The sequence below is a fragment of the Uranotaenia lowii genome, unplaced genomic scaffold (genome assembly GCF_029784155.1).
Source record: "Uranotaenia lowii strain MFRU-FL unplaced genomic scaffold, ASM2978415v1 HiC_scaffold_738, whole genome shotgun sequence".
Classification (NCBI taxonomy): Eukaryota; Metazoa; Arthropoda; class Insecta; order Diptera; family Culicidae; genus Uranotaenia; species Uranotaenia lowii.
Window position 1 is genome coordinate 1 of NW_026598687.1, and position 24,540 is coordinate 24,540.

At 38.9% G+C, this 24,540-nt stretch overlaps 3 protein-coding genes and 1 long non-coding RNA gene across 6 annotated transcripts; 1 reads left to right on the plus strand and 3 right to left on the minus strand.

Annotated features, from left to right (window-relative positions):
* Positions 1 to 6: 6 nt before the first annotated feature.
* Positions 7 to 5,071, plus strand: LOC129760710 (mediator of RNA polymerase II transcription subunit 19). The gene is made up of 4 exons (XM_055758369.1): positions 7 to 393; positions 3,116 to 3,264; positions 3,335 to 3,442; positions 3,508 to 5,071. The coding sequence occupies exons 1-4, from the start codon at positions 87 to 89 to the stop codon at positions 3,793 to 3,795; spliced, it is 852 nt and encodes a 283-aa protein (XP_055614344.1). The 5' UTR covers positions 7 to 86; the 3' UTR covers positions 3,796 to 5,071.
* A 1,218-nt stretch (positions 5,072 to 6,289) lies between these two features.
* Positions 6,290 to 16,013, minus strand: LOC129760711 (uncharacterized). Of its 3 annotated transcripts, none has more exons than XM_055758372.1 (10): positions 15,833 to 16,013; positions 15,307 to 15,470; positions 12,245 to 12,606; positions 11,065 to 11,676; positions 9,326 to 9,496; positions 9,042 to 9,260; positions 8,855 to 8,962; positions 8,622 to 8,781; positions 8,397 to 8,547; positions 6,290 to 8,303 (listed from the first exon to the last, which is right to left on the minus strand). In XM_055758372.1, the coding sequence occupies exons 2-10, from the start codon at positions 15,386 to 15,388 to the stop codon at positions 8,198 to 8,200; spliced, it is 1,971 nt and encodes a 656-aa protein (XP_055614347.1). In that variant the 5' UTR covers positions 15,389 to 15,470; positions 15,833 to 16,013; the 3' UTR covers positions 6,290 to 8,197. The 3 variants fall into 3 exon arrangements, with proteins under 3 accessions (XP_055614347.1, XP_055614345.1, XP_055614346.1); XM_055758370.1 differs by having other exon boundaries at positions 15,829 to 16,012; XM_055758371.1 differs by lacking the exon at positions 15,833 to 16,013 and having other exon boundaries at positions 15,307 to 15,493.
* Positions 16,014 to 16,914: 901 nt separating this feature from the next.
* On the minus strand, positions 16,915 to 22,378 carry LOC129760712 (dihydrolipoyl dehydrogenase, mitochondrial). Its single transcript, XM_055758373.1, has 4 exons — positions 22,102 to 22,378; positions 21,726 to 21,878; positions 17,608 to 18,780; positions 16,915 to 17,544 (listed from the first exon to the last, which is right to left on the minus strand). The coding sequence occupies exons 1-4, from the start codon at positions 22,141 to 22,143 to the stop codon at positions 17,389 to 17,391; spliced, it is 1,524 nt and encodes a 507-aa protein (XP_055614348.1). The 5' UTR covers positions 22,144 to 22,378; the 3' UTR covers positions 16,915 to 17,388.
* A 715-nt stretch (positions 22,379 to 23,093) lies between these two features.
* LOC129760713 (uncharacterized) lies at positions 23,094 to 23,586 on the minus strand. Its single transcript, XR_008740376.1, has 2 exons — positions 23,410 to 23,586; positions 23,094 to 23,349 (listed from the first exon to the last, which is right to left on the minus strand). It is a non-coding gene; the product is annotated as an uncharacterized LOC129760713 (long non-coding RNA).
* Between the last annotated feature and the right edge of the window lie 954 nt (positions 23,587 to 24,540).

Consider the following 24,540-nt stretch of genomic DNA (forward strand, 5'->3'; position numbering starts at 1 on the left):
CGGCGGCAGAAGTAGCAGGAACGGACACCAGCATCCCCATTACTCCGGAACACACGTCGGAAGCCCTCGTCGGAAGCATCAGCAACATGTTCAACAACGGCAACTATGGCAATGTCATGATGAGCGGTGGAGCGGGAACGGGAGGCCTTGGGGGTGGTCCAGCCGGAGGGGCAGGTGGAGTCGGGGGCGGCAACGATGGACAGCAGCAGTTCCGGAACAGCAAGGTCGAACAGTACTCACCCAAATCGTCACCCCGGGCGGGTGGTGCCGGAGGGCGATCGCCCGTCGTCTCCCGGCAGGATTCCACAGGAACACTCAAAACCACCATCCAGCTCGGGAAGAACCCATCGATCGTGCACAGCGGCCCGTTCTATCTGATGAAGGAACCACCAGGTGAGGCTTTGACCCTGAGAATTGTAATTTTTTTGCTGATGCTCTTTATCAGATGACCTAATTCTAAATTTCTGAAATCAAAATTGGGGTAATTTCCTTACAGATCTGATGGTGTTGAGACGATGATTCAGAATTCCTTCTGAAGAATGAATTCCTCTTCTGAATCTTACTTCGAATTTCAAATAGGATACGCATTTTAAATATTTTTGTTTCCAATGCAAATTCTGATTTTGTCTTCAACGTTCTCGTTCAAACGGGACTGGAGAGAAAAGTAATAAATTCTAGCGAAAAAGTCCTTTCGATTCTAAAAATCAACACAATCAAGACATCAACATTTTGTATCGAAATTTCAGTGGTAAGAATAGGAACAAATTTTTATGTTGAAGATGATCTACTGGTTGTTTAATTTTCCTGTTACTATGTTCATAACAAAAGAAAAACAATGATCATGGGGCATTAATTGTCTAGATTTTCTGCTGTACTCATCGATTGTCATAAAATGATATTTGAAAATCAAATGCCATGACATCGATATCGGAGAAAGGAAGCATACTTTTGTTTGAAAAAAAGCGCTTAAACCGTTTAAGGAACTGCATCAAGTTGAAGTTGACTTCTCCTTACGTACGGTATGCCTAGTATATGTCCGTCTTGCGTTATTCGCCGGCGCTGCCGTGAGTGGGTTCGTTGAAATAAAACCACCTTGGGCTTCGTAAGCCTGATGTGCCCCTTAATTTCACCTTATGATACTACATCAAAAGATAGGCTGTATTCCTGCACTTATACATCGCCCCCTTTTTCCTTTTCTTCCTTCGCCAACTTCAGACTAACACAGATGGCCCCGGGTCATGTGCAGATCGGGTAACCCATCAAAGTAATTCGCGTCCGTCACAGCCACCATTTCCGAAAGATTTTGACATGCCCGATTCGTATGAGTCCTGATTCGTGTTATATCGCGCAGGTCTAAGATCGCGTTGCAATTTGATTAGTGGTGCCATAAGAGGCCCAAGCCATTAGGAGTTGCCTTCGCCTTGACATGACCCTGGGGCAGACAGAGATGGCATATTCTGCGGTTTCCTCCGTATCTACGCATTCCGGGAAATATGGTGAGCTGATGAGCTTAAACTCCATGCTTCCTCTGCCAAAATGATGTCGATGGGAATGATTAGTACTCCGTAATTTCCATTCTTTGCGCTCTACCTCTATGGCGTAGCTCCAGGCCGGTCCTCCGTATCTTAGTTTCGACAGTGCTACGCTCGCAAGGATACGTCTCTTGCACTCTTTAGACCATGGCAGTTCGGCATAATCCAGGCCAATGAATCGATGACTTTCTATGCACTTTCACAACAGTATTTTACATGCGCACCAAAACTTAAGCGATTATCGACCATTACTCCGAGGTATGCTGTTTCAAAGATGTCGTGTGTCCTCGAACAGTAATCTCCCTGTGCGGCACAACTCATTTGTTGGTCACGAGCGGAACTTCGGTTCTATGGTGAGCTATCTGAAGTTTAACTCCCTCCATCCAGATGCCAACCCTTGCTACGGACACCGTTGCAAGATCTTCTACCTCCTCGATTGTTTCGTCGGTGATCATGCGCACGATATCGTCAGCAAATCCAACTAACTGCCCGCCACTGGTAGTTTCAGCGTTAACACCTCATTATACATGGCATTCCAAAGCACAGGTCCGAGTAGGGAACCCTGTTGAACACCCGCTGTTAGGGCATTAGATCGTAACCCAGTTTTGATTTCGTACGTCAGGACTCCATTTTCGAAGAAGCATCCTATTATCCTCTAGAGGGTATTCTGCCCCTACTTTCATAACAGTCCCATATGCAAAAACAAGCAAGCGAGAAAATCAGCTTTTTCTGTTTTGGAATATATTTTTTAATTATGACCATTACTTCCAGCATCAACGAAAATCGTTTGATGGAATGTGTTCTAGGCTGTCATAATAAATCGTAAGACCTGAAAATTTAGAAATTGGGCCATCGGTAACGTCGGGAGCACCATTTTATTCGTTATGGGACTGTTATGCGAGCATATTTGAGACCTTCTTCAAATCTACTCGCATAACAGTCCCATACAGAATATGTTTTGCTAACCAAGCTACTTTCTAAAACTTACATTAGATCATTTTTGAACTTCTAAATGCAGTTATCAGAAAAAGAAACACACTTTTGGAAAAATACCGTAAATTCTACATTGTAAGTTGAATCTTTTTACGATTTTGATTGCATCTGTTAGTTTTTTTACTCAGGAAGACATTCCTTCCTTCTTACTGACCTGCCTTCGAGAACTAGTGTGCATAATTCGACATCAAGTGAGTTTAAATCTTTTTTAAATGATTCGAAGCAATAAATCAAAGACTATTTCGCCGAAAGAAGCATTGAAAAGTAACCAAATACGTAATATTTCACATATGGGACTGTTATGCGGGTATATTTCATATGGGACAGCCACAAGTTGTTATTTTTTTCAAAATTTCTAGAACAAAATCTCTTTTTTTATTGTTTTATATTGAAGCCCTATGTTCAAAATGACGAACTGTCAGGTTAGATAAAAAATGACGAAAATTCATATGGGACTGTTATGCGAGTAGGGGCAGTATTGGTAACGTTTAATTTTGAATTTGTAGATCGACTTTCTTGGTGGTCCTTAATTTTATTGACAATTTAAGTAATCATGAGGGGTCTAATATATTTCCTTTTTTTTCCACCAGGCGAAGGCGAACTGACCGGGGCCACGAACCTGATGGCCCATTACGGTCTTGAGCACACGTACAGTAAGTTTAGCGGTAAGAAGGTCAAGGAGCAGCTATCGTCGTTCCTACCCAACCTACCCGGGGTAATCGACGGCCCGGGCTATCTCGTAAGTGCTTTTTAACTTACTGATCCCTGTCGAGTGTGTTATTTAAGTATCGTGTTCTATGATCTTCCAGGATAACAGCTCACTGCGAAGCGTGATCGAAAAACCTCCGATCGTCGGTAAGGAGTTGCTTCCTCTCACAAGCGTACAATTGGCCGGATTCCGATTACATCCTGGCCCCGTAAGTTTTACTTTTATTGGTTCAAATAAACTTTATTTTAAACTTATGTCTTTTCAACCCCACAGCTTCCGGAACAGTATAAGCACCTGAAAACAGCACCCACTAGAAAACATAAGAATAAGCATAAGAAACACAAATACAAGGAAGGCGTCCCGCCTCAATCGGAGCAGTCCTCGCTGGAGGCTGCCGGTCTCGATATTCACGAGAAAAAGCACAAAAAGCAGAAACGCCACGAAGACGACAAGGAACGAAAAAAGCGGAAAAAAGAAAAGAAACGCAAAAAACAGCGCCACAGTCCGGAACATCCGGGTGGTGGCACGGCATCGATGCCACCCCAAACGCAGGTCTTCTAATTTGTTGGATGTTATGCACTGCGCGCGGTCGAATCAAAAGAAACAAACTGTTTTACATAAGCCACACATACCCCCCTTTCCCCATCTAATAAAACAACACGCATACCAAGGCGGTGTAGCGACTACTAAAGATAAAAGAAAAATCGTTTTTAGTCGTGTAAGACAAAATGCTTTAATTTTAAGGATACACTTTTGAGCGGAAATGGGTCATGCCCCAAATTCGGTTTCCGATGATCGACACAAAATGTAAACTCACACAACCTCACTACAAGGATCAAAATTACTGCAATGGAGTCATTCGAACCCAATCAACAGATTGGTCGAAAATTCTGAAACGCAATCTTTATAAAACAATAGTTAAAAGTTAAACACATATAGAAAGAAAGTCAACCAAACTCAGAGTGTATCGCACATCATTTTTTTTGTTGGAATGACCACTACCACTACTTTGAATAACATTATAAAAGATTATTTCGGAAAATCATAAGTGATCCTTCGAGAAAACAAAACATCTATAAATAAAAGTGTTGATAAGTGCTTCATAAAGTCCCCATGACAAGTAATGTGGGGAACTAAATCGAACAATGGTGGATTGAGAAAAATGCCAATTTATAAAAAAAAAACAATACAGATTATCAAATTAGTAAATCATTTCCGCCATTCAATTCCAGTAAAGTGAAAAAATTAAAGGCCTTGTTTTTGTTTGTCGTGCAGTAGTACTGCGATGCATACGGAAAGAAAAAAAATGTATGATCGTTGAAATTAGGTTCATTTTTTTACATTTTGCCTTTAGTCTCGTAAGTCTTGAACGATCTTTTTCTTTTGTCTCCTAATTTTTCGGTTCGGAACTTAACACAGTGTGCAAGCATAGCCCTGCACAGGGAGCAGCTTCCCTTCTCAAATTTAGCAACTCTTAAATCGAATCCATTCAGGAGAGCAAACACAGTCAGAAAGCAGGAAATCGACCCCACGAATTGTAATTCGATAGTTTTGCCTGCTCTGTTTGTTAATTTTTATGTGTTGTACAGGAATCTGAGTATGGTCATATGTACGGATTACGTTTCTGTTTTGTCCTGTTCCAGATTTCGGTTGAGTAAATTCTGACTTTAATATGTTCGAGAAAAAAAAAATCAGAAGCGACATGAACAGGAAAAAACTAACTGTGCAGAAAGCATGAATAACATTTTAGTAACGTGTATTTATAATTAAATCGATTTGAATTATTATTTAATTTTATTTTTTATCTTATCTAGCAATACATTTGAAGCAAATGAAATATGCTAGCGCCTTTCGATTTAAGCGAAGATGACAATCCCTTCCCAGTGATGATGGATGACCAGCTCAATTTAGAGAAATACAAAAAATAATCATTCAAGAGAGTGAAAATGGTAATGGCCGCTGAAAGCTTAAACGAACGAGCACTTCGTAAGACTTCAAAATTTCCACTGTGGTCTTTCTGTCCTCGTTAACGAGTTTTACTAAAAAGCAGGGGCGGGATTATGGAACTCGAAACAATCGAGTTTCGTTCGATTCGACCAACTTTGGCATTACCGATCTCGATTCGAATGGAACTTTTCGAGATGATCTACTACCCGATTTACTCGAAATCTAATACGTTAAAATTTAGAACTCGAACGAGATTCGTAATACTGCTTCTAATTCGATTCGAGTTCAACTCGAAACGGGTAACTCGAATCGAATAGGATTCATAATTTCACCCCAGGTTTTGCCAGTGCATACCTAAATCACATTGGTTTTAATATGCTTCTCAAGTGAACTCCGTATGGCAAAATTAAAAATTCAGGAGTGTTTATTCAAGAAGAATCTGATATTTTGCTAGGTGTAGGCGCAGTAGTTGGCAACCAAATTTTTGTTTTTTTATTTCAATAAATCTAGAGTTTGGGAATTATCTGTCATGATAAGAAAAACAGGGTTCGATAGCTACCTGCACTAAACATGTTAAAATATTAACAAGGCTGTCATATCTTAGTATGTGTTGTGAGCCTACTTGGTTGAATAATTCTTCTGAATCAAAGCAATCGAAAGAAATTAATTCAACCTCGGTAAAAGAAAAGTTCAGATACCGGTATTTACTATCTTCTTCAGAGAGTATTTTCGATTGATGAATGTGGAACATTTCCCTCCCTTATATTATCCGAGTTTGGTAAGCTACTAATAGGTAGCAAAACCCACCGAATGCTCGGCAGTTGTGCCGTTGCCTGTTTTTTGGGTCTACCTACCCTATTTTGAGAGTTTTCTGGTAGTGCCTCATTATTTTCTACCCGATTGTGGGTATTTTTAGGTAAATTATTGTATTTCTTTATACCTAAGAATTTGAACAACCAAGTGTGACCTGGTCCGGTGACCGAATCAGCGATACATTTCTTTGATCAACAGAGTGACCAGATTCACACCTGTGTAATGCTACTGCAGATCTACGATTCTGTGAAGGAAGGATGTCATCTTAAAAAAAAACAACACAAGCACCGAACGATTTCATTACTGATAAACGTTATTTTTACTGTATTTTTTTCATGTTTGTAAACATTGCAACAGATTGATCTGCCTTTTATTTTCAATTTCACCGGTCTTCTGTTATAATGTACTAAAGAATACACTTATTTTTGCCTGTACTATTTTCATTTCTGTTGTTTTTAAACATTTGGAGGATTTCTAGATAAAACTGCGTGTACGTGGGGCACGTGTACTGTACTCTGTGAATTATTATTACAATCATTTTTGTTTGTCTCTTTTGTGAACTATTTTGCGGATTAGATATAATTTTTCATTTATTTTAAATTTACAGCTGATGCTATTTGACTCAAATTATTCAGAATGACGATTTCTTACGATGGCTGCCGAGCTTGTCAATGTATTATCTGGCGGTTTAACGATTGTAATAAAGTGGATAAATAAAGTACGGAGTGTCTAAAGGCGGCGCTAGTTGTTAACAATAGATAACGTCCCATCTATTTCCAATTGCGAGTTCAAGCTAGCGAACAGCAGAAAATTTCGTATAATGGATCCGCCTGTGGACAGTAAATATAAAAGAAAAAAATTATGTTTGCATACATCCGTATGTCTCAAACAAACAAAAACCTTGTACCTCTTGAGGCCAATTGGTTTATGAATAAGTAATAAAAAATACACCTGAAGATATGCTAACATTGTTTTTTTTTTCAACGTAATCAAACAGACCACAGGAAGATCTATTATGAAAAACTTTCATAAAAACCATTTTTTGCTGTCCTCTAGCTAAACAAGTTTATTTTGGCAAAAACCTGAAGTCACCCATGTTATAGACAGTTTCGAAATAATGCTTATTTCATTCAAATTGAGGCTTAAAACAGGGTTGTGCAACAAAAAAAAACGCGTTAAATTTGGAATTTTCATTGCAAGCTCCTGGATTCGAGATCGACTTAGTGTTGAACTTTTACTACACATTGCGGAAGTTGGAGTACGGCTTTCAAGCTGATGGTTTGCAGATTTATCGAGAAACTTAAAACGGAAACGTAAAATGATATATTTTACTTCACACTTTAATTTTAATATTATTAAACTTTATTTCACAAATAGCACGCGATGATAACATCATTTAGTTTTTTTTAACTCCAAATATTGGGAAAATGTGAAAACAGGCTTAACACAATCTATTAAGTCCGAATAACTTGCCCGTTTTTTTTCTTCAATGAATATGTTTCAACTAAGTATTTTGTGTGTGTGTGTTTTCACTTCGCTTTTAACAATAACCATTCGCAGCCTAGTAATAGGACCCTTTTATCGCTATAGTTTTCTGTTTCCTTCCACAGCCAATTTTGGATTCGGTAAATATTGTGCTCTCGAGATGGATAATGTACAATTTATAATCATTTGCTGTTGGAAGCGCATTCCTAGCTTCCTAAACAATCAATCTGCCTTTCTTTTCTTTTTCGATTAGACAACCAGCTGTGTGTGTAGGTAACGTTATAAGACGCATCAAGACATTACGCTTTCTTTCCGTTACTTTTGCCTTATAACTAGAAATAGCTAAAAGTAGGATTCTCATTACTACGCTCAATCTGTCATTGCTACTCAATCTGAATGTGTGGATGTTTTTTTTCTGCTGCAGCTACGATGAGAAAGCAATACGCCCGGTTTGGCACGTGTGCTGTGTTGCCTCGGGAAAGTGGCTATCCGAAGTAGTGAGAAAAAAGTAATATGTATCGCCTGGAATCGAGACCAACTGATGTGGCGGATGATGAATGCGGTGTTGCATTGGGTTCTACCTGCACTGGAGGGTCGGTATCGGTTGCGAAAAAAAAACAAAACGATTAAGAATATTCCCCGACGCCGTTCGGTTCTGCTGCCGAAAGCTGTCCGCCCTAGCCGACCTAATAAAGTTTAGCTAGTCTGTCTAGTGGGGCTAGTATGATTTATCCTGGTTGGACATGAAGTCCTTAAATGCCTGCTTGTCCTCGGCGGTCATATTTTCATCGTAAATAAAATCATCCTGATCCTCGGTATCACTTCTGCAAAAGAGAGTAATTGGGCATTAGAAATCGTTAATATTATTAAAACTTTTGGGACTTTAGTGACAGAACTATCAACAAACAACCACTTACTCGAACTCTTCGAAGGCAACGGGTGCAGCTTTGTCCAGGAAATCGTTCTCCTCCTCGGTCATGACTTCGCCATCCGGGCCGTAGAACACTGGACTGTCGTTGAACGTATCGCAGGCGTTCTCCGACAAGGCTGAACTGTTGCTGATGGGTTCTGTTGAAGGGAGCACAAAATGGTTTAAAATATAAAAAGAAAAACGATGCGTATCAAGTCAGTATTATACTAACCAACTTCCTCGCTGCGTCCCCAGTTGCTTTGCTGCAGATCCAGGACCGAACGGATGAAACGACCGGTAGAACAGTCAGTGGAGTTCTCCAGCTGGCCCAGAGTGCTCAGCACCGTCATGAGCTCTTCGTGACAATCTCGTTCAAGTTCATAGCCACATAGCTAATAGAGGAAATAAGAATTTCGTTTCTTGTTTATTACACATTGACGAACACCTCCCTCATAGCAACTTTACCTTCAAGCTCTGGCAGACACATTTGATATTCTCTGGACCTTCTTTGTGAAGAAGTATGTTGGCAGCACCGATTATTCGCATACCAATTTCATTATTACGGCTGGGATCCTAAAAACAAGACAAAAAATTTAAGTTAATATTTAATACAAAAAAATTAATTATAGTTTTTTTTTGTATTAATACTTACACTCGGCTTACGGAGCTGCATGTACAGCTCGGCCAGGAACAGTGTGGTGCCCCGCACCTTAATCTGTTCGTTCTGCATATACCCAGGCAGTTCGTTTTGCTGATGCTCCATCTTCATGCTCAGCAGATCCCGGAGGGCACAGTTGTCGGCTCCCTTTATACTGTCCAGGAGATGGCAGAGGCGAGCTCCCATGTATCGGAAGTTTTGCTCCTTGATGGACTGAAACGTGGACGAAACAATAATATCAGTAAAGCATATTTTAAATAAAAAATTGTCCACCCCACCTGTTCGAAGATCATCTCGACCGCATTGCTCAGCACGAACTGATTGTTCCGAAATTCGTGGAAAGTGCTCTTCAGCTTTCGTTGGATGTTTTCGAACATGCCGGGATTATCATACAATTCAGCGATCACCTCGGTCAGATAGTCCAGTGCTATCGTTTCGTTTTCGGAAGCCTTTTCGAGGGGAAAGTAAATTTGAATATATGACCGGATAGAAAGATGGGTGATTCTGCTAACCAGTGTTGAGAGAGCAGACCATTGTCCATAGGACAAATGTTACCATCGATTGTTAAACCGACCTTATGGTGAAAGATCTAATGCGTGTTATTAGAAGCAAGCAAACAAGCAAACCAATGCAGAGAGAAATGAATGCAAGAATGGGAGAATCCCTAGAGCAAAAACAATTTGTTCAAACGTAACATGCTTGAAAATCTATTCAACAAATGTTGGTCGATACTTTGCTTTACGGATAATATTTCCAAGAAACTTAAGTAAAATAATAATACGCAAACGAGCATGCGTCATGCAAGCTTGATCCACTTGCTTATTGGCCAAATATATTTAACCTTCAAGGTTTATTTCATAAAATAGTGATCGAAAAATATCTTGAAGCCATGGTATCTCGAACAAGTTAATAGAGATACAAGCAACACCATCAATCCGCTAGATGTCATAAACCTGTAAGTATTGAATAGGTATTTACTGACATCTGGTGGTGAGTAGATGTTTCTTTATTGCAAAAAAATTTAACCCACCTCATCTGATGCAGAAAGTCAAGATAAAATTTTGGGAAGATTGAAAAAAGAATTATGTTCAGCGAACACCGTTTTTCAATGTTTAGAAAATTTCCTACAATCGAAATGGAATCACCCTTCAATTTTTATGTGGGTAGGATTGTCTATTTTTAGTATATAACACTACGTGAATTAAGCTTTACATTATCACAATGTTATTTGGTGTGCATCATGATTTTTTTTTTCAAAACATTTGAGTTGGTAGTACAACATTCCAAATTTTTGATAATGTTAAATTTCTAGTTTTGTTTTTTTTTCAATAAGATGTTCTCTTACGGCGTGTTCGTAAATTGATTTGTTCTATCGAAGTGATTTTTTCTATCGATGCTGGCGTTCGTAAATTGAACAAACTGTATGCAAAAGCAATGGAAGGTGATTTGACATCTACCAAACAAATCGATGCATCACCCAAACAAATCAGTTTGCGAACACGCCGTTAATTTGTCTTCTTCGTATTTTTTTTAATATACTCGTCATCAATATTTGCATCAATCCATATAAGGCTTGCTTGTGAGCCCAAATATGTTCATTGATCATTTCTTGTTAAAAGTAGTATTACCGAAAAAGTTCACGTTTCCAACAATTGCTTTCGAATTGAAAAAACTCGATCGTAACGAATTTTAACTGTCAGTTCTATGAAGATTCTAACATTAGCTTCATGTTCTTTTCTCACGATGTGCAAATGTATTTTGTTATACTTGCATAACTAATTTAGCTTAAAAAGTAACCAAACAATTAAAATGATACCGGATGACATGCATGACCAAACTATAGCTAAAGATGTTAAGCAAACACACAGACAATTGTACAATTCAAGCAGCATGCTTCCGCACCCTTTCTTCCAAAAAAAAAAAACGAAATTGGTTTGGACGAAACAAACGATACTAAAATGAAATGATTCTACGATTGTACGCTACACAGCATTTGACCTCGGAAACCTTCTCCTACCTGGTCGGCATCACAGTCGGCCCCAAAATCATCTCCCATACTCCGGCCGCCCATTCCGTGTTGCGAGGGACCGGACGACTGATAGTGATGGTGCTGCTGCTGCTGTTGGTGGTGGTGCGACTGGTGATGCTGCTGCTGCGACCGATGGTGGTGATTATGGTGATGCTGCGAGTTGTGATGCTGGTTACTGTGCCGATTGTAGTGGTTCTGGTGATGATTGCGGTGCTGCTGCTCCGGCTGATCTATACCATGCTGCATGCCACCGTGAGAATTCTGAGCATTATGTAACCTTGCACGGATGGCCGAGTTTTGGTTTTTGTTGCGATTATCGTGAGGACCTCCTCCGCCCCCCATCATACCGGGTGGTCCTCCCGTAACGGCCGACATTCCACCCAGAATCGGATGATGCAGGTGATTGTTGATGGCCGTTGGAGAATATCCCATACCGGCAGCAATCGGAAACGGAAAGTGACCTCCGGCAGCGTTCTGGTGCAGCGGGAGATGCTGCTGTTGGTGATGATGCTGCTGCTGCAGACGTTGCTGCTGAGAATGCTGCGAAAAGTGCTGGTTCGGATGCTGCTGATGATGATTGTAATGCGAGGAATTGCGTATCTGGAGTTCACATTTCCCCGAATAGTTTCCAAATCAATCGCACAGTTCCAATGTTATCGTCATGTTAAGTGTCGCGCCATTTGGAATGTGTGCAAACACGTTTAGTAACGATCCGTGCAGGTGTTTATAGAGTCATTCGCAGAAGTTGTGTATAATAGAAATGGTAATAATGTAGAATATATATTTTAATACAAGATTAGTACGTAGATTTTGAATGGTAATAAGGCAGCTGAGGATTATCCATGCCCAATTGGATTTAAATAAATTTTTGAAATATGAATATAATATTTACAACATCCATAGGTTCAGTTATCCTGGACCCTTCTGATACTAATTTTTCATATTAAATTTTAACTTTTTGAAAACGTTTTTACATTAACCAATACCCATTAACTGAAGAAAAAAACCTTCTCACTCTAAATACCAAAAAAATGTTCTGTAAAAGAACTTATTTTCCATGAAAAAGTAACTTGTAAAAACTGCCCCTGCCTTTTGTAGAGCACCACGCATAGCACCCGATTCAAGTAGGTATCTGTGCAAAGTAGAACGAATGAGTAAACGGACTTACATCTTTATTATCCGCGTAGCTTTGATGTCCCATTGCCGCCTGCGGTGGACCGGATATCTGTAGGTTTTTCAAACGATCGGTTAGTGCGCTCGGTTTGGCCAATACCTCGGCTGGACCAGCTCCGTTCATCATCGCGGGGAGGCCATTAAGCGATGACATGCCGGACGTATCGTGGGAATACTGGGCCATCATCGACGGAATCATCTGATTGTGACCGAACTGCCCATCACCTCCACCTCCACCACCTCCGGCTCCACCGATGCCGCTATTTTCACCCCGGAACTGATTCAACGGTGCCGGCTGGGACCCGAACTGTAGTGATTTAGGGACAAATACGGCTGCATCCGCGGAAAGTCCTGGAACTGCAAGAAGAAGGTTAAAAATCTATGTTAGTTTCAGCATTATCACAAGTTCAAAAAAACTCAATAAATTACCACTTTTTACTTTGCTTCAGAAGTTCATGAAGGTTAAAGTGAACTATTTACCTATTAATGCGTGATGATCGCATATCAGCGAAAAAAAAAATGCAGCGATCGAATCTGTACGATCTGTACCTCACAGCAAGAAAAATTTGTGTAATTTTAGACCGAAAACGATGCACGAAAACGGAACATCGATTTTGATGTAAAATTCTATCACGATGTATTTTTTTCAAGAATGTAATTTTTGAGGCGTGTAAATTTAGATCGAAAACAATGCACGAAATCGGGTGACGAAAGCCGTCGTGTAAAAATACATGGGGATGTAAATTTTATGATTTATTATCGTAAATATTGGACATCTTTGCTAAATATTCAGGATTTGCTGTTGTCTATGGATGAATACGCTGCTTTTGAAATTTTAATTTCACATATATTTCCAAAAATAAACTAAAAAGACAAACATCATCACGCACACTGTCAGCCTGCAATTTTTGTTTCATCCGATGATTCCCAGCACGGTGATGTTGTACAGATGGCCGTCACCAGGATCCTCGATTCGTCCCAGAACACCATTATTTTTCGGTCAGCGTCACCTCCGCCTGACGAAAATTTCTCCGAAAAATCCCTGCCGCTGCGAAAAATCTTATCTTGCTGCAATGGAGAGAAAACTGATTAATTTCAACAGCATTCTTTTGTCAATATGACATTATTATGGACCTACCAGCTTTTGAAGGATTCTGGAAATGCTAGAGCTACGCCTACGACTCGTTTTCGAATATTTTTCTTACTTGTTTACTTTTTAACCGACGCGCGCCACGCAAGTTTCACATTTCCATTTAATTTTAAATCAAACACTGTTTGTGATATAAAATTCATTGACCGCTTGATTTTTACATCACGGAATGTAAAATTATAGCAAAACAATGTATTTCTATTCACTTTTTGAAAAAAGACTAAAATTACATCAAAAGGAGTTGAAAATTACATCGTCGTCGATTTACACTTGTAAAAAATTAGACTACTCGTGTTTTAGATTCCGTATACTTGTAGAAATTTTTTGCTGTCTGGAACAATTGTCACCTGTTGTCGTTTTTCATGATCTCTCTTTAGATATCAAGGGAGTCCGGGTGGGGAAAATAAGCCACCCACAAAAAAAACGGAAAGTGGCTTCACACAATTGGTAGGTACCAAATTTGGGACGCAACGAAAGCTTCGCTTCGTTCGCATCCAAAAAAAGCAGTAACAGGAATAAACAATAAAGAGACAACCAGTTGTATAAACCTGCCCGCACGTTTTGTGTTCGGTTCGATTTCAAACTAAGCAGCCGTTTAAAATAATAACAACAAAAAAAATTGTCGACGTAGATTGCTGCAACTGATGCCACGACCGATCATCACCCATCACTGGATAGGTGTTAAAGGTGCTGTGTATGAGATACGGCAAATATTTCGATTACACTACTGGAGTTACAGACAATTTAACGCTGTTTCTATTACCATACCATTTTAGCTACATTATACCTAAGTAACCAAAAGTTGCATAAAACAGGTCGCCTATAGCGTGGTACACTTTTATAGAATTTTAAGTTCTATTGATGAAAAAATTCTGGATTTCAAGTTTCAAAATCAACCTGAAATAAAAGATTTTCAGCTTTCTTCTGATATTATAGTGCCTTTTTTTTCAATGATATACAGAGGCCTCTTGTTTTATGAAAATGTTCCTTCACTTATCTACTTAAAAGCGTTGGAGATTTGATCCGTAGTTCTTCAAATTGATAGCTGGATACGCCTCCACTCGCGACTGAGTGTTTTCTCAATAAGCAATTGAGGACACCATTGAATTACTTTGATTTTCTATTTTGTTGTTATAAATTTTTTTTGGTAATTTCAAGTATTTCTAGCTAACTTTCAAAATGTAGAATTAATTTTTTGTACAATATTTTATTTTAAATGATTTTACTAAAGAGACTACAGACTCTTTGTTTACTATAGGCTCGTTAGATTTTACAACCCACCTTACCTGTCGCTTTCGATTGTTTGTTCTTCAGGTTTTAAACTCAAATAAAAATTTAAAAAAATAAATTTTATTTTTTAGGTGAGTTAAAATAATTTTCAGATCCAAAATATCCTATTAACCAGGGGCTACTGTAATTTTATGATATTTTTTCCTATTCGCTCCAATTGCATACCCAAAGGCGCTTAAAATTATTGAAAAATAGTATACATTCAGGCGTTTAATTGCAATATCACTGTAAAAATTTGTGAATCAGTAGAAATTGAAAACTAGTTTTGTAAATTGTTACTAGTGATCAAAGTTTTCAGGGGTTTGACTGTTGGATGTTTGCCAGATGATTTTTGTAGATTAAGAAATTTCACAAAGATTTAATTATCAGAGGCAACAAAGTATATTTGCCTAATCTCAAGTTTTGTTAGTAAGTCGCAATGATATGTTACAAATACTTGATTAACAACAAACAATAACCATCACTGGCTGGTTGGTGGTGAAAACAGGTTTAATCTGTCAGACATGTTTTCTTTGTCCCGAATTCGCTGTTAATTTTTTCTATGATCGAAGATCCACTAACCTCATGATTCGACAATATTATTATGGGAAGCTTCAATGAAATCTGGGATAACTTACCTTGTGATCTTGGTGCTCTAAGTTGTACACAATCATCCGATCTCTGCCATTGGCCAGTACCGCTGTTGTGTTGCTTATCCATTTTCTTCCGGTACGCACAAATAACACCACTTCCGGATTATGCGACAAACTTGATCGCGAGTTTCACCAATAATGACGCGTAACTAGATTGCACAAGTGGGAGAAATATTTTTATTTACAAACTTCTGTTTTCGAAAATTTCTGAAATACTAAAGAACGATTTTAAGGAAACACTGATACGGAAAAAATGTCTGTAATACGCTCTTCTCGCATGTTTTTCGTTCTTATCGTAAGTCTGCTCCAGCAAATGATTGAGCCTATACAGCAGGCAAGAGGTAATCCAGCAGGAACCTGCGGAATGCCAGAACGGGAAGAGGAAAAAATGTCTCCCTTTCGAATTGCCACAGGGCAAAGCACCATCGAAAAAAAAAATGGATGAAAGCCCGGAAGCAATCGATTGAAAATTCACTTTTCCACCAGGTTTCCGGGATCAAAACTAACCTACGTGACGCGCAAATCGGGAAGCAGACGGATCCGGTTGGACAAACGGAAAGTAAAACGGATTACGAACGGAAAATTGATCGAATAGAATCGCAATTTTCAACTAGAGGGCATTGGAAAAACACAACACCAATCTCTCGCACGGCCGAACGAAACGCAAAGTGGAGTGTTCTTCTTTTTCGTTTTACTCTTGTCATCCGCGCGATGACGACAAAGAAAACGAAACGTCGCGACGCAATTTGACAGATTCGCACAGCGCCGAGCGATTGACGTCACATTCGGCTTTAGCGATTTTCGACCACTGAGGGGGGAATCTCTTTAAAACGAGGGGCTCATTTGTGATGAAATTTTGATTGAGTAAATTAGGGCAAGAAATCGGATTGCTGTGAAAACTAGAACTTTATAAAAATTAGTATTTAACGAATGGTTTTCCTCTGTGCATGTAAAATTCATAGTTGAAAACAATTTAGTTATCTTTCACAATCCACAAATAAATTTCCATTTCCACAATTTTCATGAATTTTATGGAAGAGCTATGCGACAACAACAGGTTAAACAACAATATAGCTGAGTATAGGTGATTATTTAATTTTTAAATTTATATTACGCATGAGTCTAGAAGGATTTTTTGTGCTTTGAACAAATCAAAGTCGATTTCCTGGGAAATAAGTTTCAGTTCTTATCGTCGTAAAAGATAAAATATGAGAAATATTTATAGTTAAAATCCTTCGAATCGTATATTGCAGATCCGTGTACACCAGAAAACCAAATTTGACCAGTCTTCATTTCAAATCACGTTCCATACAGAAACAGGTTTGTTGCTGTGGTGGGAATTTTTTTTGAAAATTCAAATGATTTGTGTTTGTGACATCAACCAATTACATCCAATTTTGGTTGCAAAACTTTTGAATTTCGCTATTCGAATGGTTTGCAACCAAAATTTGATGTCATTTTTACAAACCAAATTAAGTTAAGCCTATCAGTTTCGCCAAGATTCATTGTAGGTGAGCAATTCTTTTTGTACTATGTTGAGGATACCTCGTGTGTCGCATTTCGTTAAGTTAAAAATAATAAAACTCAAACTGATAGATTGTATCTAAATTAATAATTTAATTATGTTCATACGCTTCTTGGTACAAAACAGTGAAGTTGTTCAATTTTTGTTTGAAACAATTTACTCTGCTCTGCAGTCGAAATGGAGTTATAAGATGCGTGCGTAACCTGTTTCTTCGTTTCTTCATTGTGATCATATCCGTCAGTGGTGATTGTTAGTTTGCTAACAATCGTTCAATAGAGCGTTTATTTTCTTCTTTCAACTTTGAATTGTAAATCGTTCGAAACAGCACAATTAGCCAATGCCAAGTGATATTCGTACTGTGGATGATAGGTGGTGATTTTCTTCTATAAAGCTGCTTCAAAGGGTACGAGAAATTTTACGATGACAATGACAAATCTTTTTGCTTCATAAGCACTTACTGTGTAAAATTTTACCCTTTGGACCAGATCTGATAAACGGCTGTTTCTTTCTTCTATATTAACATTATGGTACAACCTTACAGATTAGAAATTAATGGGCTTTCCGAAGCTGGCTGCCGTGTGCGCTTCCCGAAGGGCTTCGGCACAGGTTGGATGGGCGTGGCAAACGCGGGCAACATCTTCAGCCGAAGCTCCGTATTCCATGGCCAGGACAGCCTCGTTGATCAGCTCACCAGCGGCCTAAGCAAGGAAGAAGAGGTTCATGAGATAAGTTTTCACTTCACAATGGAATAGCAATCTTACCGGGCCAATGATGTGAACTCCAAGCACTCGATCGGTCTGTTGATCGGCCAATACCTTGACGAATCCATCGGTGTCGTTGTTGGTTTTGGCACGGGAGTTGGCTGCAAACGGAAATTTGCCAACCTTGTACGCAATGCCATCCTTCTTCAGCTCCTCTTCGTTTTTACCAACCCATGCAACCTCAGGATGGGTATAAACCACACTCGGTACGCAGTTGTAATCGATGTGCACATGTCCACCGAGAATTCCCTCGACGCAGATAATACCTTCGTCTTCGGCTTTGTGGGCCAACATCGGTCCGTGAATGCAATCGCCGATGGCATAGATATTGGGAACAATGGTCTGGAAGTGATCATTCACCGGCACACGACCTCGGTCATCCTTGACGATGCCAACATTTTCCAGACCCAGTCCTTCGGTGAAAGGACGGCGACCAACAGACACCAACAAAACGTCGAACTCCAGATCTTGTTTGCTACCGTCCTTAACGCTTTCGACGCTGACGGTAACTCCACTTCCAGTTTTGCTGGCGCTCATCACCTTGGTTCCCAACATGAACTTGAAGCCTTGTTTGGTCAAAATTTTCTGGAAGCCCTTACTGACTTCCTGATCGATACCGGCACCTCCGATCGAGGACAGGAATTCGATAGCAGTTACTTCCGCACCCAATCGACCCCACACCGAACCCAGCTCCAAACCGATGACACCTGCTCCGATCAAACCCATTCGCTTAGGAACCTCCTTCAGTTTCAGAGCTCCCGTCGATGAAACAATCGTTTCCTCATCGATATCAATGCCAGGGAATGGCGTGACCTCCGAACCGGTAGCGATCATGATGTTTTTCGTATTAACGATCTCCTCGCTGCCGTCAGCCATCTTGGACACCACAGTGTTCGGTCCAGTGATGGTTCCCCAGCCGTTGAGATGCGTGACCTTGTTCTTCTTGAAAAGCTGGGCAATACCACCGGTCAAGGCCTTGACAGCCTTCGACTTCTGACCCATCAGCGCTTCCAGATCCAGTCGCACGTTATCGACCATGATACCGCGGGCAGCCAGATCACCCGAATGGGCCATGTGGTAGTAGTGGGAATTGTTGAGAAGGGCTTTCGAAGGGATGCATCCGACGTTCAGACAGGTACCTCCGAGGGTGGGCTCCTTCTCGATGCATACCGTCTGTGAAAAATAACATATTTTATTAACAGACTTTTGGTCATTGTAGGAGATAGAGCTAATGAAATACGACACAAATGTAATTAATAATTAAATATGAATTTGGTTCAGTGTTGCTAGATAATAGAACGCACACATAAGAAATTATTCGTGCAGATGAGAGAAGGAGTAGAAAACTCGAGAGACTCTCTGACGAAAAGTTCCAATTCCTATGCAATGAGCGTGGGATTTATTACGGCTTTATGTTTCTGTGAACGGTAAAATGTTCCCACTTTGAAAAAAAAATACAAGACAGAAATATTGTAGGAGATAGAGCTAATGAAATACGACACAAATGTAATTAATAATTAAATATGAATTTGGTTCAGTGTTGCTAGATAATAGAACGCACACATAAGAAATTATTCGTGCAGATGAGAGAAGGAGTAGAAAACTCGAGAGACTCTCTGACGAAAAGTTCCAATTCCTATGCAATGAGCGTGGGATTGGCATTCAGAAAACGATTCTTTTCGCGGATGGACGTTCAAGTTGCAGCTAATCGTCAAATAGCATTCGCGATTAAAATTATATTAGAAACGCGATAAATGTGAAAGAAATTCACTACAGAAATGGCGCAGTAATAGTTCGGATCTGCAAGTTCATCGATTTATAGATTTTTAATTCGGTATAATGCTTTTTTGGCTATTCTCGCGTGGGAAACGAAATGGCGTCATTAGTGCTTCATCAGAATGTGAAAAAAAAACTTCAACCTTGAATGACAGACGGTTATCAAAGATGGAGATCGGATTCGAATGAGAGGTTTCGAAAAAAAAAAACAATTGCTTGGTTCCAATTCAGCTAAATTTGGAGAACCAAAATCTTTGAGGATTAAAACGGGTACCAATATTTCGATTGGCAGAACCCTCAATCTAATAAATCTATCGGTATTTGGTTCCATTTTTAAGCTAAAATTGGAGAACCAGAAGCTTTTGAGAATTAAAACGGGGTACCAACAATTCGATTGGCAGAACCCTCATTTTCAATGATTTCAATGGTATGTGGTTTCGAACCACATTTTTCGAAGAATCATAATGGATCATAATGTAGCTTGGTTCCAAATGTGTGAAATTTGGAGAACCAGAAGCAATTGCATGTTTCTATCAAGTTCGAGTTAATGGTTTCGAAAAAAACAGAAGAGATAAAAAATGCTTGGTTCCAAATTAAGATAAATTTGGAGAACCAGAGCTTCTAAGGGATTGAAATGGGTAACAAGAATACGATTGGCAGAACCCAATTCCAAGGAAGCCCCAAGGAATTCCCAATTCCTGAGGAATAAAACGGAGTACCGATTATTCGTTTGGCAGAACTCTCATTTTTACAATGTTTTGGTATTTGATTTCGAAGAACCATAGTGTAAAAAGCTTAGTTCTAAATATGTTAAATTGCAGAAGCAGGAACAATTGTATGTTTCTATCAAGTCCAAGTTTATGGTTTCGGAAGAACAGAAACAAAAAAAAATGCTTGGTTCCAAATTGAGATAAATTTAGAGAACCAGAGCTGCTAAGGGATTCAAATGGGTACTAAGAATTCAATTAGCAGAACCCTTAATTTTACTAATATGTTGCATTAAAGTGGTTTGATGCAGCTGGAAGAACGTTTAAACTTGTTATATTTATAAATGTAAAATTTTGATGTTTTATATAAATGTGTATCTCTGGTTATTCGATTATTCTAATCTATCAGCTACCTCAATGGGTCGTGTTAGTTGACCAGTAGAGAAGGAAAGCATTGTAGGAGATAGAGCTAATGAAATACGACACAAATGTAATTAATAATTAAATATGAATTTGGTTCAGTGTTGCTAGATAATAGAACGCACACATAAGAAATTATTCGTGCAGATGAGAGAAGGAGTAGAAAACTCGAGAGACTCTCTGACGAAAAGTTCCAATTCCTATGCAATGAGCGTGGGATTGGCATTCAGAAAACGATTCTTTTCGCGGATGGACGTTCAAGTTGCAGCTAATCGTCAAATAGCATTCGCGATTAAAATTATATTAGAAACGCGATAAATGTGAAAGAAATTCACTACAGTCATGATCTCAAAAATATTTTTTTAAACTATTTAACTGCAGAACTATAATAGCCTTTTTTCTTCAGCATGTTCTTTGACTTTAGAAAAATGTTGCTGAATTTCATCTGAGAATCATGCTCTAGTTGGTCCTACATTCTACGTAAGATCCTTTAGTTAGTTACGTTACAATTTATGTAAGACTATAAAGCCTGTAAAGATCAGTGGAACAAACAAGAGAAATGAAGCGATTTTCATCCAGGAGTGCAGCAGGAGTTCAGGATATTAGTGAGCTTTTTATAAAAAAAAGTGATGATGAAAAATTAACTCTTAATTCATAGTGTTGTTTTCACACTTAAAAATCTGGATGAGACATGTGGACACCTGGATGAGACATGTGGAAGATTTTTAACAATGAAATCCGGGTCAGAAAGCATAAAAATTATAAGCCTTGGGGTTTGGGGTTTTTAAAAACATTTTCTAAAATAAAACTTCTGTTTTACGATTAGTTCAAATCCACTTATCACAAACGCTAATCAAACTGCAGACAATTCTCTCTAATTGGCGCTAATGAGTGCCATCGTGATAATAAGTGATACACCGGCATCTCATCAAATTGTTCTAATAGCTTCAATCCTTAAGGACCAAGCTATGTTGAGCACTTGGACAAGAAGTCATCCATTTAGCTTGAACTTGGAAATTACTAATTATTGTATGTTTTTCATCATCTATCCATTAATCAAATTGATAAGAAAATCAGCAACTTGGAAGAAAACAAAATTGTATCGCGCATCCAAATGATAAGCTATGTTGATAGTGTCTTGTCCAAAAGTGACGTAGGTAGCTTCTGGTATCCAAAACTTTCTGCCCAATTTGCGTCAACCAAATCGTTTCCTACCTTCATGCCCATCTGAGCGGCCTTGATGGATGCCACATATCCTCCCGGACCGGATCCGATCACCACCAGGTCGGCTTCGTGTGTCGTCGAGTAGTAGCGTCCGAAGAGGATTCCCAGGATCGCTCCATGGTTCCGCAGGCTGGTAGCGTTGCCCTGCCGAAAAAATACAACCATCAAAATCAGCCGCGAGGACCATCATCAGAAGATAGAACAAGCATTGACGTAATTGACGCGCTGCTGAAGGTTAATCATAGCCATAAGTGCGCTCGGTCATACCCCGCACAGATAGACAGCGAGCGAAGACAACCAAACGGGTAGCGCTCTACTATTGCATAATCGATTTTACTTTCGTTCCGCAAAATTCCCTAACGCTTACCTTGGCGGCCACTGAGACCATACGCCGAATTGTGCACTGCATCCTCGCTTTTTTCTAGTCACCGGCAGGAAGTGGGCAGTACAGGTTGCTTAAAAGACGTTCTGGGAAACCGACCAAACGGGAGGAAAAACTTTGAACGCGCACACACGAGCGGAATGGATCGACTTTTCTGACTCGGTCGGTACCGTCCTTATAGCAAACACTACAGTCACTTCCAGAAACGAGAAGAAAAAAACACCACGACGAACAGCCCGCGATGGCAGATTGCGAATTCGATTTTTCCGATCTGACGTTCGCGAATGCGGATGGAAAACAAACGCGCTGATGACGTCGCGACGTCAGCGCACTGAACGGTGTAACTTTGATCGGGGGGTGATTCTGATTCACGGTGTAGCGGTGTAAATGCACCGAGAAGTAGACAGATTCAATATTTTTATTGGTGATTCTAAAATACGTTAATTTTAAACTCAAACCCTTTTCTAACAATACCCGATGTGGAATCGATTAAACTAAAAAATATTTCTGTGAAATCATCGCCAGTCCTATACGTACTGGTAAACATTAAATGAAAGAAATTTTCTCCTTCAAAATAATCGCATTGCCTATCATTAGGCATTTTTGTGCCAGTAGTCAATGGCTTCGCGGAACAAATCTCGTTTTACAATTGCTTTACCTCGTTTTACACGCAGAAAAATATATTTTAAAAATAATAAGATTTCGGCCAAAAATAATAAAAATTTTGGTTGGGAAAAAGCACAAATATATTTTTGGCCACATTGAATAAAAGTATCGTTTTGATTTAAAGTTATCGTTTGATTGAAAACGAAATACACCCTTTTTAAAAATGATCCATCATACTTGTCAAAATAATAATATTTTGGGTAAAACACACAAAAATTTTTTGACCTAAAATTAAAAAATAGGGGGGGTTAAAAATTAACATTATTTCATGATTTGAAATCATTTGTGATTCAATTCAAACGAAAGCGAAATTTTTGATTATTTTCGGATTTATTAAATTTATTGTTTAATGCTTGTTTATTGGAAACATTATGCCTTTTTCATTATGAAGTCTCCGTGGCACATTATGATCAACCTTTCACACTAACCGCTTGCCTTGGGGAATAACTAACCCATGTTGTAGCTGCTGGATGAAAGTAATGGTCCGCCTTACTTTTGAATGCATGGTCCGATTTTCTTCCTGAACAAGCCACACCAGTTTGCATGTTAGTCCAATCCGATGTGTCCCTTAAAAAAAAAAAAAAAAAGAATAAATACCTCACCCGAAATTGAATTTATGATACAAACCTGGAACAAATCCGGAGGGGTCCGGCCGCACCGACGAATGGAGTTTGTTGTTCCGAACAGTCACAGCCGTTTCAGTGGCTGCTCAGGATGTTTCCGCAGCTGCTGCTGACTGTTCGGATGAGGAAATTTGTAAAAAATCCTTTTTCTTTTAATTTTCGTTTTTTCTTGTTTTTCATTTTTTGGCATACTACACGTTTAAAGAAATAAGCCGACTTTTGGTTTTGAATTAAACCAAATTTTATTTATAAGTAAAAAAATATGAGTGTGTAAAAATTACAAAATTTTATTATTATTTCCGATTGATTTTTTAGTGAAAGCTACCACAAAATCTACATTGGTAAAGTAAAATAAAATAACAAAACGTTTTGTGGAAACCAACCCCCATTCTTTTTCTGCGTGTACAATTTACCATTTACAATTGCTTAGTTTAAAACTTTAAAAAGGAAAAATATGAAAGTAACAATTTTAAAATATAGAATTGTTGGCGAAGCTCGGTTGCTTTTTGGAACATATAAATTTATAGTCAAAGTCTGTAGCAGCATTTATATCTCGGGAGAGCTCTTAAAATCATGTAAGAACCGAATTGAACATTTACGACGATTCAGGGATTTACCTACGTCTAACTAGAAAGAAAAATAACGATAAAAATTCAATTTGATAATATTTTTGTTAAAAATTCAACCAGCTAGAGAAAACACCGTGGGATAGAACGCCGAAACTAGTGAACAGAAGGCACCATTTCGGAAGGATTGTCAGAAGTAGAATAACGATTGTATGGAATATAAAGATTATTATATCACATGTTTTTCGCATTATTGTAAAAGTATGCTTACTTTGGCAAAAAATCATTTGCTATTGCTAAACGTATCGAAAATTTCGCTTTTTGAAATTCACTTTTTGATATCCTTATAGGTAAAACGCTTTCAAGTAGGCAAAGAAATTCAATTTTTTGGCTAATATCGCAGCAAATATGGAGGCAGCTGGTTTTATCGAACGAAATATTGGTGCACCTTTTAAACTTGAATAACGACGAAATTTGAAAGTTTGAAATTTGAAAAGCATTCTAAATCTAAGCGTAAAACACGTGGTCTGGCGCGCATTCTGCCCCAATTTTGATATGATTGTTTTTTA

Coding starts and splice junctions, on each gene's coding strand:
- LOC129760710 (XM_055758369.1), top strand. CDS start 87: ATGTTCAACAACGGCAACTATGGCAATGTCATGATGAGCGGTGGAGCG. Junction 394..3,115: donor TCTGATGAAGGAACCACCAG/GTGAGGCTTTGA, acceptor TTTTTCCACCAG/GCGAAGGCGAACTGACCGGG. Junction 3,265..3,334: donor TCGACGGCCCGGGCTATCTC/GTAAGTGCTTTT, acceptor ATGATCTTCCAG/GATAACAGCTCACTGCGAAG.
- LOC129760711 (XM_055758372.1), bottom strand. CDS start 15,388: ATGGATAAGCAACACAACAGCGGTACTGGCCAATGGCAGAGATCGGAT. Junction 12,607..15,306: donor TAGAGCACCAAGATCACAAG/GTAAGTTATCCC, acceptor TTCTTCTTGCAG/TTCCAGGACTTTCCGCGGAT. Junction 9,497..11,064: donor CCGACTGTGATGCCGACCAG/GTAGGAGAAGGT, acceptor CCCCTCGAAAAG/GCTTCCGAAAACGAAACGAT.
- LOC129760712 (XM_055758373.1), bottom strand. CDS start 22,143: ATGCAGTGCACAATTCGGCGTATGGTCTCAGTGGCCGCCAAG. Junction 21,879..22,101: donor TGGTCTCAGTGGCCGCCAAG/GTAAGCGTTAGG, acceptor TTTTTTCGGCAG/GGCAACGCTACCAGCCTGCG. Junction 18,781..21,725: donor CCGCTCAGATGGGCATGAAG/GTAGGAAACGAT, acceptor TATTTTTCACAG/ACGGTATGCATCGAGAAGGA.